At 41.9% G+C, this 16,826-nt stretch overlaps 2 protein-coding genes and 1 non-coding gene across 5 annotated transcripts in view; 1 reads left to right on the forward strand and 2 right to left on the reverse strand.

Moving 5' to 3' along the window:
• Positions 1-678: 678 nt before the first annotated feature.
• Positions 679-7,604, reverse strand: gars1 (glycyl-tRNA synthetase 1). Its single transcript, XM_069159429.1, has 17 exons — positions 7,314-7,604; positions 6,772-6,873; positions 6,190-6,292; positions 5,941-6,082; positions 5,478-5,566; positions 4,807-4,883; positions 4,563-4,708; positions 4,325-4,474; positions 4,057-4,219; positions 3,738-3,902; positions 3,547-3,655; positions 3,292-3,436; positions 3,096-3,181; positions 2,900-3,009; positions 2,098-2,191; positions 1,802-1,992; positions 679-1,188 (listed from the first exon to the last, which is right to left on the reverse strand). The coding sequence occupies exons 1-17, from the start codon at positions 7,563-7,565 to the stop codon at positions 1,063-1,065; spliced, it is 2,250 nt and encodes a 749-aa protein (XP_069015530.1). The 5' UTR covers positions 7,566-7,604; the 3' UTR covers positions 679-1,062.
• On the reverse strand, positions 5,654-5,789 carry LOC138204487 (small nucleolar RNA SNORA84). Its single transcript, XR_011178799.1, has one exon. It is a non-coding gene; the product is annotated as a small nucleolar RNA SNORA84 (small nucleolar RNA).
• Positions 7,605-15,121: 7,517 nt separating the features above from the next.
• The window catches only part of ctdspla (CTD (carboxy-terminal domain, RNA polymerase II, polypeptide A) small phosphatase-like a), a 35,030-nt gene continuing 33,325 nt past the window's right edge, over positions 15,122-16,826 (forward strand). For 2 of the 3 annotated variants that reach the window (XM_069159430.1, XM_069159433.1), the window contains exon 1: positions 15,122-15,740. In XM_069159430.1, the coding sequence (XP_069015531.1) occupies positions 15,665-15,740 (76 nt within the window). In that variant the 5' untranslated portion in view covers positions 15,122-15,664. The remainder of the gene's footprint in view (positions 15,741-16,826) is intronic. The other variant, XM_069159432.1, reaches the window with a different exon arrangement.

Consider the following 16,826-nt stretch of genomic DNA (forward strand, 5'->3'; position numbering starts at 1 on the left):
AATGTATAAAACTAGATTTTGACACCGAGCACCTTCTAAATGAATAATAATGCAAACGTCACTTTAAAGAAAGACGACCATTTAAAGAATTTTCACATTTTTGAAAAAAAACGTCGGTCTGTTCAACCTTTCAATGGAGCCAGTAACGGACACATTTTTTTTATATTAGAAATAATTTCATTTGTTGATTACTACGTAACATCGAGTTGTTATGACAATTTAGTTTATTTTTTGGCACAACAAATGGTAAAAGTTTAGGTGTGGTTGTAATTATTGTTAAGCGTAAATTATTCCGTTCATGTGACGTGTGCAGGGAAGAAAAAGTTTGGATCGCATACAACGTACAACAACTCTGGCAGGATCGATCGTTGGAGAGAAGCTACGAAGGATGTACAAAACGGATGGAAAATGAAAACTTGAATTTTTGGATAAATAAGCGGAAAACCCGGAATGGATCTCCACCAATTCTTTTTTTGGACTTTTAGACTATCGGAGTATGAGTCAAAACTATAAACCTGCTCCCAACTAAAGGATCTTGTGAACCAAGTTTAATTTGTCCTGACAGAGCCATGATTGGACTTGATACTCCGATACAAGTGATCACAGTTGCATGCCTCGCTGAACAGTAGTGGTTGTGTGTTGCTCAGTCTGTGGCGCTCCAAAAACTCAGTACGACAGTTGTCTGCCCGTGTCCAGTAAGTGCTGGCTGCTTTTATTGAACCAGTTAAACATCTCCAACCAATCTGCCGGAAAACTGGAATGGCGGAAGCCTCCTTCCACCGACAACAACCTGATTACATTTTCTCCCTTTTACAACAGACATGGTCATACATGGATGAAATGCTGCTCATCGAAGAAACAACAGTCCTGTGCAAGCTTTTCCACAACTGTTAGATATGATAAATATATGACAAATTGGTGATTACAGTGGCGTGGAACACAAAGAGGGCTCAGCGCACCACTTTTAACTCGTCACAATACAGTTGCAGTTCTTTTCCTGGTGGTGCATACGCAACGAGTCCGTGGATGTTCATGGAGTAGGACTGGCAGACGAGTGAGCTTTTACTCTTCAGACGTGTCCTTCTTGCTGGTCTCCTGCCCTTCAAAGACGGGGTACTTGCTCTCCACTTCAGCCCAGGTCATCGTGCCGTTGGCCAGATCCCGAACAATCACGGGCAGCTCACTGACCTGAGGAGACAGAAGAGTGTTGATGGAGTTTCTGGATTTGAAAAGAGAACGATGGCTTATCGTGAGGTGGTAATGGCTCATTACACCACCAGTATGTTGACAGAGTAAAGAAACTGTGTCGATCGCTGCAGCTTGTCTCCAGAGGATATGAAAGCGTGTCAGTGGCGACTTATGTTTTTGTGATCATGAGCATCACTCAGTCTCCGCTCCGCAATCACTGCAGATACAGGAGTAAAACAGGAAAACACACTTGAAGCCTCAAAAGACACTTCAGGTTGTGGTTTCGGGCCTAAAACCCCAAGTGAAACCCGAGTCCGTTGTGTTCGCCGCTGTATTGATTGAAACAGAGGAGAGTCTGTTCTCTCAAACATGTGTGAAGCGGGCAACTGAAACACATCCAGTGTCGACACAATGCTACGTTCAGTTTCATTCGGCTCAGCGAGCTGATTGGTTATAAAATTCATCACCGTGGACACTCATCAGAAGAGTGGCACTCCAGACTCGACTGCTTGTGCGGAAGGACTGATTTGAGGAAAAGACCCTGATTTAAAAGAGAATCAAAGGACCCTGATGTGAAGAAACAACAAAATATCAACAGGAACTGGTTCCGTACCTCGGCTCTGATTTGCCTCATTGAGTCGCGGTCTCTCAGAGTGGCTGTGTGAGGCGTCTTGTTCACCGTGTCGAAGTCAATGGTGATGCCGAACGCCACGCCGATCTCATCCGTCCTGGCGTAGCGCCGCCCGATGGATCCTGAGGAGTCGTCCACCTTGTGAGACACGCCGTTTTTGGTCATCGCCTCAGCTGAGACGAAGAGCGAGGAAAAACAATAAGTAAATGCGGAGCGCACCATTTCTCTTGAATCTCCAGTGAGACAGATATGGAACATATCATTATGTGGACACTTACATAATTCCCTTACGAAGGGCACGAATTCTTGGTTTTGGCTCAGAGGCAGGACGGAACATTTGTATGGAGCTACGGTAGCAGGGAAGCCAAAGTACTGCAAACACAAGAATTCATTATTACAGGCTGCCAGCAAACACAACAATGCATGCAAAATCCTACTACAGTATTCAGTAGGAGTGAGTGGTACCACGTTTTCTAGGACTGTGATAGAATAATTAAGACTAGGTTTAATTAGGTCACTACTTGTCATCTTTCATAAACTGTTGTCATTCAATTTCACTATTTCTATTTCAGCAGCATGACTAATAACAGTCATAACATCAGAGTTAATACCAGCGAATGATTATATTCAATATAATTAAGCCGCTTTGCACCTAAAAATACTCCAAACTATAACAATGTCTGAACTCCATGTTGTTTAAAGCTGGACCCACTTGGTTATGTCCCTCTATTCAGAGATGAGAAATTAAACTGATTCAAATTGAACCCGCTTCTGAACACCTTTATGGGGCATTTTGCATGAACATTAAATTAAATTGGAAAACTGTGTTAAGTGGCCCCGGGACTTATCAGCAGCTCCGTAAGCAGCTGCAGGAACATATAACTTCTCAATTCTTAGTCTGTTGCTGCAGAAATGGACTTGAAAGAAATGACGTTACACAGAGAAGGAACATAAATGAATAGAAACATGATAAATGGTAAACAAACTGGAAGGAGTGAACGCTTCTCATTGATAACATTTTTCATGGACAGAAATGTCACTTTAAAATGTAAATACTGTATCACCCGGTTCCGAACTTACCGTTCTTTGCTCGTCGCCTTCTCTGACATGGAATGTGTGCTCAAAGATGGTGTGCATGATCCTCCCGATGCCAAAGGAAGGCTCAATTACGTTGGGAACGACTTCCTCCACTGTGGATAACGACGACAGAGAGTCGGGTGTTATAAGAGCCGTCTCCAAAATAATTCTCTTCAGGTCAACATGAGCGAAACCTCACCGTGCAGCGTCTTCTGGAAGCGCTTCACGCTGACCATGTCCTTTGTGAGTTTGAACGTCTTGCCTTCTGTCACGATGGTGAACTCTCTGAAAAGTGAGAATAAAATACTGACTGATTTTGGAAATGACAAAATCACAACCTTTTTTATAAGGTGCCCGTATTTCCCCGCCTGACTCGGATGAACAGCAGCACTCACCCGGTCTCATTGAGCAGCTGCTCCTGCTCTGTGATGAAGCATTCGTCGCACACAGACAGATACTCCATGGCTATCTTAGCATCCTTCTTATACGCCTTCCCAATGGCTCCTTTGTTGGGCTCAAACTGGACGACATTTACAGTTTTGTGTGGAGAAGTTAAGGAGAAACGCTGATGACTGACCAACACCCAAATGCTCAAAAAGTCGTCTGAGGACTTTCTTTGCAGCGTTACATGCTGCTGCAGTTCAAGGATATCGGTTCTTTTAGAGGCTTCTCGGCAACGAGAGGGACCTTTGTGGCTCGCGCGTGGCACAGCAGGTCGAAACAAGACCGGTCAGCGCAGCCCACAATTTCAATCCAGCCCTACAAGGGACAAACATCACTTTGAGCGACAGTCTGAAGACAGCCTGAAAACGCTAAAAGAAAACACTGCGATGGAACGTACGTAGGAGGTTTTGGCTTCAGCGTCCCAGCAGTCACAGGCGTAGTGAGCCATCTCGTTGTCCATGTGCTGTCGGAAGCGCAGCTTGTCTTTGGCGATACCAACTTTAGTAAGATAGAGGTAGATCCTCCCGATGAAATATCCCAGGACGGAGTTATTGATCACTCCCTGAATGACACAGGAAACACAGTTTTTAGTTCCTTTTTAATCATTTGAATTAATCTGAATTAGAGTTTTGAGGCTATCCAATCAAGAAATAAGTACCACAAACATTCAGGTAGTTGTCATTTTACCCAGCCCTGCTTCAGTATCGGACATGTACCTGCTCCACCGCGTCCCCCAGCCGCCACATTTTTGCAGACTGTCCGCTGGTCTGAGCCTTGGAGGAGTACAACATGATATCCAGGTCAGCTAAATTGGAGAATTTTGGGTGGACCTTTTCATTGGGGTCCACAAAGTGCTCGATCTCAGCCATGGTGAACTCTCTGCACAGAAACATGGAGCAGTTTAATTCCCGTTTCTTCTTTTTTCTTTTTTTTAGGACACAACCAAAATTAGTAAAGCAGTCGATGGGCGAGAGGATCGCTCACCTAACACGAATGAGTCCAGAGCGAGGAGAGATTTCGTTCCTGAAGGAGTTTCCTATCTGAGCAGCGGCGAAGGGCAGTTTTCCCTGGTTGAACTCCAAAAGACGCTTGAAGTTGAGGAAGATTCCCTGAGCTGTTTCAGGCCTTAGATAGCTGCAAATTCAGATTGATGAAATCAATCAATGACACGAATGTGACAACATAAAGAAAAGTTTCTGCAGAGCATTGCGTCTCGTCGTACCCTGGCATATTCCCCCCTGGTCCAATGGACGTCTGAAACATCAGGTTGAAGGACATGGGAGCCGTGAGCTCATTCCCTGTGGTGGGAGACTTGACGTTGTATTTCACAAACAGATCGGTCAGCTCTTGTTGGCTGTAGTTGTCCATCTGAAAGGGCATAAAACAAGTACGGGGATTTAATAACGTTGTCCCTTTTCTGCCACATGATTCCCTCAAAAGAGCATTTTGTCTCTGTTACCACTAACCTGAGTAGTGACCTCCTCCATCTCAGCCTTCTTCTCCGCTGTGCATTTCTTATCAGACATCAGTTTTTGAAGATGGGCTGCAAGAGACAGAAAAATGTAATGACTGCTTTAACAAACGGGTGTATTGATATCTGACCGTAAATGTAACGCACAATTTATTATCAACACTAGTTTTCCCGCCTCGGCGTATATTGCCAAATGTCACTTATTGTTGCTCAGTCACTACGTAACATTACTTGACATATTTTAGTTATTACATAACATGTTCAAGTTTCATCAGATCAGTTATTTTGGCATCTGGACAAATTATTCTCCACGTCTTTCACGATCCGACATGCCTTCACCGCTTTTGGCTGAGTTCCAGCCTCTGTGCTCCGAAAGCCCCGTGTGATTTCTACCGGTTCAGCCACTTCCTTTCCCCCTCAGGCACAGCAGTGATACTTAGAGACCGACCGACCGGCAGCAGTCACTGACAGAACAAGTTTGGACAGTGTCCATTCCCTCGCGTCTGCAGAGTCCCATGAATAATACCGATTTTAAACTTTTGAATTCTGCTGCTGGCCTTTGCAGGATGACTAATCTTTTAGTTTACACAGCAGTGGAAGCCATCTCTAAATGTTCTCCACAAAAAAAAACAAGCATTAGTTAAAAAAAGAAAACTAAAGCCTTACCTTTGAGGAGGTGGTCAGCCCTGAAGCATTCACCATTCTTGACATCTTTCACCATGTAGTCCGCAAATTTGTCCACGTGTCCCGAAGTCCTGGCGAAAGAACAACGCAATAACTGAAGAATCAGATTCATCCAGAGAAAAAAAAAAGGGGAAAGGGTTCATTTTAATTTCATTCAACAGTGTATCTGCAACCGGGCTATGGAAGGCTGCTATAGTGGCGGCTTCCATGCATAAAATCACAGAAATCGATATGCGCCTGTTAATAAAAACCCACAGTTCAGCACTTTGGAGCCGACTGCAGGAACCACCAGGCACCTTTTTTCAGCAGTTTCCGACACAGCCGTCAATTATATATACATGAACAACGAGCAAGAACATTCAACTTTTGGTTTATCTTTCTAATTTCCTTTGACTACAAAAGCACGTGACCGACACGGCAGACAAAAGCATCTCGGTGCACCTACTTGAGGACAGTCTCGGGGGTGAGCATGGTGCAGTCGATCTCCAGGATCTGCTCCTCCTGGATGAAGTGCTGCCTCCAGGCCTGCAGGATGTTGTTCTTCAGGGCACAGCCCACAGGGCCGAAGTCGTACAGGCCACTCACACCTGAGGAGCACGACTGCATGGTAACAGAACGCTTAAAGACCGTGTTGGACGTTGGTTTAAGCACCAACCCAAACCTTCATTTCCACTGTTGGCAGTTCAAGCCTTACCTCCATAGATGGCAAAGGCCTGGTCGTAGAAAAATCGCCTCTTGAGGGTGTCCTCCATCTTGGTTCTGTCAACTATGTCATCTTTGGGTTGTAATGCCAGTTCCTGCAAGTTTTAATGTACAATTTTAAATCCACGAGGCACAAAATACTAAAGACAAAGCTGAGCGCTACAACCAAGATCAGTTTAGAAATATCTGAACATTAAAGTTCATTCTTGGCCTTCAATAAAACTATTGCCTATTTTAAAACATCAAGCCTTAAAGTTCCACTTACTAGTGTTCATTGCACCATACAGTTCTCATTTAGCAAATTGGGCTGACTCGGGCGTTATTATGTGACACTATGTTGTAATGCATATTTCTCAGATTAAAAGAAAAAAGTGCTTCAACATTCACAGCACATCCGGCTGAAATAATTGTGGCGGAAACATTTCATGTGTCGTCATGCAAACAGGTTACAGCAGACCTGGCCGAGTCTGTAAATATGTTGCTTCACTAAGCAAGAGTACATTCAGACTGAACTAACTGCATTTTAATGCACCGCACTACTACAGTGTTACTACACGGTGATTAAATAACTTACCTTGGCCTCCAGAGTTCTCTTTCTTGCTTTCAGTTCAGCCACAGCTTTAGTAACATCCACATCTGGAGCTCCTTCCTGTTTCATTTGGCGCACCAGCTCCCCCTAAAACGGAGAAGAGGCTTGAGACTTCCACACAGAAAACCACTGAGCCAGCAAACAAACACCGTTCAGCTCGAGCATTGTTTACAAAGCGATCAGCTGATTGTTGGATTTTTTTTTTTTTTAATTTATTTATTTATTTATTTTTTTAAACTTGGCCTCCTTTCTAAACCCCACCCTGCTCGCAAATGTCTGCAACAACAGCAAGAGCTCACTGAAACGTGGCAAAGGGTGCAGACATGACTGTCGGCGTGCTAACGTTAGCAGTTAGCTGTCCTCATTCATTGACAGCTTCGTGAGCAGGTTACCCGGTCAGCCCGACGGGCTTCCAGGCGGAACACGAGTCTAAAGGCCCCCCCCCCCCCCTCCAAAAAAGAAAGAAAGATATCCTATCATATAACCTTAACTCGCCAAGTGAGGACAAAGCGATAAATCAGCGTCACCTGTTCTTTGACTGCAACCCTCAAAGGGGCGAGAATCTCTTCAATGTCCATGGTTTGTCCTTCCGGCAGCTGCAGCCTCGTCTTCTTCTTCTTCTTGTTGTTGTTACACGAGCAGACCGACGTTGAAAACGGCCTGTTTCCGGGCGGGTAGCGGAGCGACTGCTGAGCGAACCGGACCGCGGACACCGGGCAGAGGGAGGAGATCTCAGTGCTGGTCCTCAGCAGTGCTGATGCTGCGCTGCGGAGAAGCATGGACCGCCGTAATGCGAGAACCGGAGAATGATGAAATCTCTGGAAATAAGTAAATTCCGCTTCCGGTCCGGTTTAGCACTTTCGCTACACAGCCTCGTACGCTTGGTGATGTAGTGGCAGATTCGTCACAGTCAAATAAAATAACATAAAAATGTATTTAAAAAAAAAAAAAAGTAATTAACAACGCTCCCTGAAAGAGAGAATTAAAAGTAGCTAAGGGGCGACTAAAGCTATGTAAAGAGTGAGTCTGATTATCACCTGATGTTGACATAAAACTCTCCTAATTTAGACTAGTTATATTAAAATGTGCCATTGAAATGAAATTACATTTTGCCTATTTTGAAGCTTTCGGGTTTACTTAAGTATTGGGTTAATAAATTGGCATTTATTCCACTTATTTTATGCCAATTGGCTACAAGACAGTCAAATCTAACCGAGACTGCTATGAGGCTATTTTAGTTTATGATTTCATTAGCTTATGATAGGATTATTGAAAAGTACAGCAATTAAGATGGGGTAATAGTCACTTGCTGTTCAGTATTTACTAGTGTCAAAACTATCGAAAACAGGGTTGTTTTTTTTTTTACTTCTGAAGGATGGCCCTTATAACAGGTTGTTTTTCTTTACACCACAACTTCTGCTGGAGTTTTGACCCTTTAAGACAGCTTTTTGTTCCCCATACACATTGTAAGTAGATGTTGTACCAAAAGGGTCCTCTCTACTTCTGCAGTTCAATCTTTTTAACTTCAATAGTTCAATATTATATTATTATTTGAATTACTTTCTTAAAGCATCAGCAGCTCAGGAAACTATGTGCCTTTTTCCTTCAGCATCTTCCAAAAAATGTCTGGCTTGTAAATCGAAACATAAGATTTGATGAGATGCATTTTTTCAGATCCTCCTTGTTCCTTCGTCGTCTTGTGTTGTTACAGTTACAGACAACACAAGAGATCAGAAAAACTACAGCTCTCACATAAACCCTCAGATATCAGTGAATCCACAGTAAAAAAAAAATCAATTCTGTGATATTTTCTTCATATGATTCCTTAAGCAGAATTGGCTTTTTGTAAAAGCAAGGACTCAATCATCCCTCTCACCAGATAAATCTCAGACAATTCAAGTATCCCCAGGGCTCAAATCTCATCTCAGACTTATTAAAACCTGTCCTGATTCTGTAGAGAAATTACAAGAAGTGACCTTTTCTGTTTCAAGTCTTTTTAACACCCCTCGCGTCAGCGGAAAAAAAATTCCTGCCATGTGATTGACGAATGGCTGATTTATCAAGGTCTTTCCAGCTCAGCTCCTCCTCTGTCGAAACCTGCAGGCCAGACCCCGTTTGAGATTCTTGCCCCTAAACAGCCAGAAGGTCCTTGCTGACGCAACCAGCTTCATTCATTTTGTGGCAAATTCCACCGATTCATTGCAGCTTTTTCACACCACACATTTTTATTTGTCATTGTAGGAAAAGCAAACGTGTTACAACGTTAAAGAGGGGGTTCCAGTTCAAGTGTCAATGACAATGAACCAGCCTAAACAATACCAGGACTCTGGAACTGATACCGCAACAGTAAAGGAAATTTAGCAAATAATTTTCCGAACAGCTGTACTTTTCCTACCATGGCATGTCAAATATCAGAACATTTCATGACCTTTTACTCCACAGTAAAAGTTTTCAGATTCAGAAATGCTGTGTTTTCTGCTGTGTAACTATTAAAAGAGTCAGCTACTGTTCGAGAGGAGCGTTGTACACACTGGGGCTTTGTGCACTCCATTTACATCTAAAGAAGTAGAGCAATGACAGGGAAAATAAAACGGAATTTAACAAGTAAGAGGTGAGATCCCAAGCGGCAGAGGAAGCACTATTTAAAAAAATAAAATAAAATAGTGACTTCTTTCTTTCTTCTCTTTTAATGGCAATTCTTTTTATAACATTAAAACTTTGATTATGAATAAATATCTCAAATGATACTGAATAAAATGTGTCACATTATTTATCTAAATGTGGTTGCATTTTTTTTTAATCTATCTTATTTTGTTTATTTCGTACGTATTTTTTTATTTGTTCACAGTGTACATGCTGCTGTGATGACTAAATTTCCCCACTGTGGGATTAATAAAGTCTAATCTATCTGTCTATCTATTAAATTTCCTCGAAATCAACCACTTATCAGTTCAGATTTATCCCAGGAGGTGGCACCAGAGGTAAACTAATGATTTGTCTTCGGCCACAAATGTCCAATTAGTGTTTTATAATTCATTTTGCACAGAGAGTGATCTGAGGGTATCTTTCTTTGAATCTTCAACATAAAAAAGCTGCCCATGTGATTTTAAAGTGTAAAAGATTTTACTTGGAGTCTGTCAAGATGTACTGTATTTGTAACATCTAGATTTTAGCTCTGAAGCAAAACTAACCAGTGAGGGAAAAGTATTATCTTTATGACTAGCCTACTTTGTCATTTTATTTTTTTTCCAGGTCTTTTCAAACTGAGATTCCAGGTACTAAACTGGCATTTTACCTTTCATAGTTTTAGAATAGTCTGTAGAACGATATGATACACACAGCACAACAACAGTATGTAATCTGCAAAGGGGGTTTTTCTCCAAACCATGAAAAACATCCTCATAATACCAATGATACCATAATACCTCACACTGCAGGATGCAAGACTATCTTCCCTTCCTGAACTGAACTGTGTCCCTTTACAAGTCCCTTTTACTGTATCATTGTTTATGTTCGGCCGACTTCAAAGGCTCGACAACATGTGGAAACAGAATGAAAGAGGCCCATGCAGAGGGAGATTATTATAAAATTCCAACTCCTTACTGAACTACACCCACATTCATAAAACATTCAAGGACCCCGCAGCCTGACAGCACACCAGATGTAGTTGAAGGCGGCGAAAAAGATCATCTGTGTCCTATCAAAGTTGATATCAAGACCATATTTTTTTTTTAATTATTCATCAACGGAAATGTGTTACTGGAGGGCCGTGCTACTCTATTCCCTCAGAGAGAGGCCAGCAGTATTTGATGTCCATCATCAAAAAGTGAATACACCAGCGTTTGGTCTAATTTGTTAAGGTGATGTTGGTTGATTATGTGTGGATGTATCTTTGTCCCTCTGACACTCACTGCTCACATGATAATGATAATGATAATTTATGTCCTGCTGGTGTCATTTTTCAAAGTGCATTATCTGGGCTGCCAAATAAGCTACGGGGGAGCTTTACTCAGTCTAACAACCAACTACGTCATTCAAATAACCATTCATCGGACTTACTGCAGTTGGCTGCTACTTTGTCAGTGATCTGAACGTGTTTTTTATATATATATGTTTAAGGGACCTTGATGTAACATTTTGCATGCAGAAGATTAATTTTACATGATGAACAAAATAAATAGTTACAGATTTAAGTTATTGTGCAACTTTTTTCTGATGAGTCACCCCCGTCATGAAGCATTTGTTAGTTTGTTTTAATCAAATATGCTCAAGCATTTTATCAATCCCACATTATGTGCTAAACTAGACTATAGTTGCAATTTGTATAGGTTTATTTATATACTCTTTAGGGACAGTGGTTGCTTCCCACGACCTGTGAACTAATATTGTTATATTCTCATTCTCTCTTACTTTATAAAATAGATAACTCTCGTCGATTATTTTGTTTTATTGTTAGCCTACTTTTGTCTTGCGATTTGTCAAGTTTGTATGTTGCAAACTGGTGTTATGGTGTGGGACGTCTGGGTTGTCAGGTTGTTAAAAAAAATATTCCCCAGCGGGTGTTTGTTCCCCTCCAGGAAACCTTTCTTTTTGGCTCTTTAACAGGCAGTGGCCCCTACATTATTTCAGCCACTAGGGGGCACTGGAAACAAGCTGTGAACACAAAGTTGACATATCACTGTTTAAATTCATATTGCGATAATGCTAGCAAACAGATGGGTAATAGCGAGCTTCTAAGATTTGTATACTTAAGTTATGCGTCCGACCAAATGAAGAAATTGAGTCCAATATGCACCTTCCTATTGATTTTTTTTTTTTAATATATAACTCTTCTATAACTTTTGGTCTCCACAAACTGCTGATGGTCCTAAATATCTGACTGGGACAGGCAGCTGTTACTCTGTGGTAACATTTTTCTTGTTCTCCTGTTTTCCTATCTGTCCACTTCATATCGGATTATCGAGGCGATTCCTAATGGCCCCGAGAAAACTACATTACCCAGGAGGCATTTCGTGTCGCGCACCTGATTCCGTCCTCGTCGGCCTTTCGCAACACTGCTAACTGCAAAGAGCCTTTTGATGTAACGTCAGCATCAACAAAAAACAACCCAGAACTTCCGGTCATATTTCTGTAAGTATGTGAACATTATTATGTGTTGTTTTTTGCCCGCAAAAAAAAAAGGAGAAGTCTTATGCTTGCTGAGTTTATACGACTTTAAAATATCATAGACTGTATGTAAAAAAAATAAATTAATCGGATATGTCTGGAGTCACCAATGGTTGGCTGCATGCCACAACTTCTATCTATTTCAAATTAATAACCCACTGGCCTTACACACACGGCCCAGCCATATAGTAGGCTACTCTTATCAGGCTAATACTTGAAAAGGTTATCCCCTTGATGAAATACATTTATGTTGTGAACATCAGCAATATCTCCTAATTAACTGGCTACTAGTAAAACCATTGGATCTACTATTCATAACGTTTTAACAAGTGATACCATTAGGTTTCTGAGTCTATACTTACTATAATTATGAACAGCTTCTTACGTGAACATATTTGCTGTAAAACTTTAAATTGTATTTATTTATCGACTCTCAACCTACTTTCTGTTTTTCTCTGAGGACTTGCTTATCTTATCTACGCAAAGTCCCCAAGTACAGTTGCACACTTTCTCTGTGTCATCAGATTTCAAGTGACCATGCAGTCTTGACAGACACAGTAACCTGAGACAGATTGTCAGGTGCTGAGAAGTGATTGCGATTGTGCAAAGTGACTGTGAGACCTTTGCTTTGGTGTCAACCGTACACATCCATTATGTTAAACACCAGGCCAGGCTTTGACCCTCATTGAAAACAGCTTATCGGCAGAGAGATTACATACTAATTATGAGCAGCATCAGCAGATGACAGTCTGCACTTAGCTGCTGTTTTCCTCCTGCCCCTATGCCATCATACGTTTGTCTCTCAGGTTGGGTCCTGTAGGGCTCTGTAGCCCTGAGCTCCATTTAAAGTGACAGCTAAGGTGAAGAGGGACGAACACTCAGACACGTCACTGCTGGCAGCGCACCAGAAAACCACTTTATCTCCCCTGTTGTTATTCTATGGACCGCCGAGGCTGAAATAGCACGATTAATGTTTGTTTATCTGTCCATGTGGACGGTGTAGGTCTCTGGTGCACAGGTGGATATCAGTTCAAGAGATGGCTACGGGTGACATGATGTAAAAAAAAATGATAGAGGTTGTTGACTGATTTTACACGTACTGTAAAGGTTGTTTTATTTGGCCATCAGGGATATCGCAGCTTGACACATTTGTAACCTTGTATTAAATACTGCAAGCGTATTTAAAAAAGCAGGAATATGTTTTCCAAAGACGTGCTATGTGGGAAGAATTCATTATTATTACTTTTTGTATGTACAGTTCCATGTAAAAAATGTAAGGCGCGGATGCTTTCAAACCAGCGTCACAAATACACTCAACATAAATGCAAATTAAACACTTGTTTTTGGCTTCCATTGTTCATAAGTTAAAGTAAAATATGGAAGACTTCTTTTATTAACACAAAAAGTAAAAAAAAAAAAAAAAACTCTGTTTGTGATGACTTCATCTCAAGATAACTCATCATAATGATGATTAAACAGCATGATTAGAGCAAAGGTGTACCTTGGGCTGGTCACAATAAATTAGATCTTACATTTCTTTTAGGCATAATTTTACATACGGCTAAAGATACTTATTGGTGTGTGTGTGTGCGTGTGTTTGGGGTGGTAGGGCCACTCTTTTCACAACATTCATATCAGCAAACCACTCGCCCACACAACGCCATACGCGCTGTCTGCTTTCTGCCTGGCACAGGCAGTGCAGACCGGGATTCATCCGAGAAAGGAACACTTCTCCAAAGTGCCAGACGGCATCACAGGTGAGCGTTCACCCTCTCAAGCAGGTTACGGCGAAGAACTGCAGTCAGGTCGAGACCCCCGGTGAGGACGACGAGCACTCAGATGAGCTTCCCCGAGACGCTTTCTGACAGTTTGTGGAGAAATTCTTTGGTTGTGCAAACCAACTGTTGCGTCAGCCGTCTGGGTGGCTGGTCTCGAGACGATCTCACAGGTGAAGCCACTGCTGTCGAATTCTCAGAAACTGAATATTCAGTTCATAGGCTACAGCTCTGACCGGAAATTCCTGCAGTCAGCATGCCAATTTCAAAACTTGTGATGTCTAGTGGCGTTGCGTTTCATGATATAACTGCACATTTTAGAGGGCTCTTTTTTGGAACCAGTCTGAGGCACACCTGCGCAAAAATCATGCTGTTTTCTTAGCATTTCGCCACACCCGTCAGGTGGATGGATTCATAACGGAGAGAGAATTGAATCTTTTGTGGGTATAAAAGATGGTTGAGACCTAATATTTCAACTCGTCGTAAATGGGGGGGAAAAAAATGGCAAAAACAAAAGTGCCACGTTTATTTTTGTTTTATTTTGTTTTGTTATATTTGTTAGTCAACTTCATAAAAGAGCTGTAAAGAGAAAAAGAAAGCAAATCAATATTTTATAACCGCTCCAATTCTCTTACTTGCGCGCAGTTTTTCAAAGATCCTTTGCAGAGCATCTTAAAGAATTTGCCACAGTTCTTCTGTGGATTTAATCTGTCTCGGTGTCTTCATGTGACTGACTCCATGATGTTGTGATCAGGGCTTTGTGGGGGCCACACCATCTGCTCCAGGGCTCTTTATGACTCTGGCTGTGTTATTGGGGTTGCAGTCATGCTGCAATCATCTAATAGTCATGCATGATCAATAAGAATCTAAGCATATGATGCCTGAAACATCAGATGCCTGAACTTTTCCACAATATGTCTGTACGACTTTTCAAAAAGGCTTCCTTTATAATGTTTATAAGTAATATGCAAAAGCTTTATTCAAAAATGATTTTATATGTATGTGAGGGGCGATTGATAAAAACAAGTCTGGAGTTGCCAGATTGTGAAAACCTGGTATGTTCAGCCATGTGATCATTTTTCTTTCAGGGAGTGTCGCTATCGCAAACGTTTACATCTTCCACAAAGTTTACATTGAGGAATTTGACAGCGAGGTTTAGACCCTATTTTGTGTCAAAATTCTTTTGTTGGACTTTTTTGGTTAAAATAGCACGATGTGGAATTTCTCCACAGGAGTTACAGTACATCATGACATTTAAATAATAAAAAAAAAATGTTGTTGGACAAAACAAATACCAAAATTCAAAAAGATTTGCTGAGCCTATAAGCTGCGTGTGAAGTGGTTGCCCCCCCCCCCCCTCCCTTATCCCCCCTCACCACCCCCGAGCTTTAAGGATATGAAAGGATGGGAACAAACAGTGGCGGACTGAGAGGGTTTTTCCATCATGGACTGAAAAGGATAATAGAAATGTTGAAGGCGTGTTGTTGTAGCGAGCCTGCGTGGCCCTGTGGCAGGAGGACGGTCGCCATCTGTGGGTAAACACTGAAACCGTATCACGCAGTTGATATTGTAGTGTGTGGAGTGAAGCCGGAGCGTACAGTAGCAGCCAGCAGCAGAAGGCGGGGGCTATGCTGCCTGCAACAGCCACAGCGGACGCACACGGCTTCAATGCAGGACTGACGCTTTGTTTGTCTCCTGCACATCGGACTGTCACCTCAGATCGAGGACGCACCGTGGCCGCGTTTTTCCCCCACTGATATTTCGTGTTGTTTGTAAGCTCCGGGGGATGGGACTTGCATGCTTCGAATAAAATGGGATTTTAATGGTGCAAACAGCGGACTCTCTAGCCTGTGCTCAGCCAGGGGACTGTAGTGCGCTTGGTAATGTTTGCCAAGGAATAAAACGGTGTAGCCGAAGTCGCACAACATCTCGTTTCCATGGACAGCACGTCCATAATAACACAGGTTGCAAATCCGAAAGAGGAGGAGAGCATTTCTTCAAGTCCAGATAAAGGTAAGGCGCGCAGAAATGTCAAATGTCACCACACGCTTTGTTATTTGAATTCGGGCATGCCTGATTTTGGATCTATTTCGGTGCAGCCGTTGCTTGTTTTGGTTGCTCGGTGCCCATCTGTTAAATCTGCAGAGAGGATACTGGGCACCGGACTGCAATAGCAAGAGTATCGACGGAAAACCTCCATTGTTCAGTTGAAGCAGGGAAACATTAAGAGCAGGAGCCCCCAGCCAGCCTGGCAATATGTAGTGTAATGTTGGGAGTGCACTGCAACTTTAATGCCAGCACCTTTTATTATTTAGAGCCAAAGAAGATGAGATTTATAAATCTTAAAGTTTTTTTTTATTATTTTTGTTTTTATTATCATTATTTTTAAACCTAAAACGTACAATTATTTCCTCAGCTGTAGAGTGTGCAGGGTTTACTACAGGGGGCGGGTACTCCACGCCTTTTGCCTTGCACCGTCGAGATCCCTGTATCACCGACACTGTAAAATGCCTGCTACACTATCAATAACAAGGGCCACATATGACCAGGGCTAAAGACAACAGTTTGTAAAACACATTGTACCTGCTCACATTGAAAAGTATTTAAATAGGAACACATTCGCGGGAGTCCCCGATCAGTGTTGCAGAGGATGTTTTTATACATTTACCAAGCCAAAAGCCAGTAATAAAATGTTTATATTTTACACATCTGGTCCATTTTAAAATTAAAGCTTCACTTTAAAGCATTTAAATATTGAAAGGTTTTGCCCCTGCAGTAAAACGGGTATTGTTTATTGTCATCATAAACTCTCTTGTGCAATTCTCGTTGATAAGAAAACAATCTACGGTTTGTATCCACACTGTTTGAAATGTCCGGTTCAAGCTGTGTAAAAAAAAAAAAAAAAAAAAAAAAAAAAAAGTGCCTGAAAACAACAGCTCAACAGCTGCGCCGCAGATTACAGAGGCTGAACGAAAACACATTTTCTCTTGGGTTGTTTTGCGCAAGTCGCCGCTTCACTGTGGGGTGATGACATAAAGGACAAATCCCCCTCGTGATTCAAGAGTTTTTCAGTTTTCATTAACTTGGAGGGACGTTTGC

This window comes from Embiotoca jacksoni, unplaced genomic scaffold (genome assembly GCF_022577435.1).
Source record: "Embiotoca jacksoni isolate LCO1_2020_lvr unplaced genomic scaffold, fEmbJac1.0.p SCAF_25, whole genome shotgun sequence".
NCBI lineage: Eukaryota > Metazoa > Chordata > Actinopteri > Embiotocidae > Embiotoca > Embiotoca jacksoni.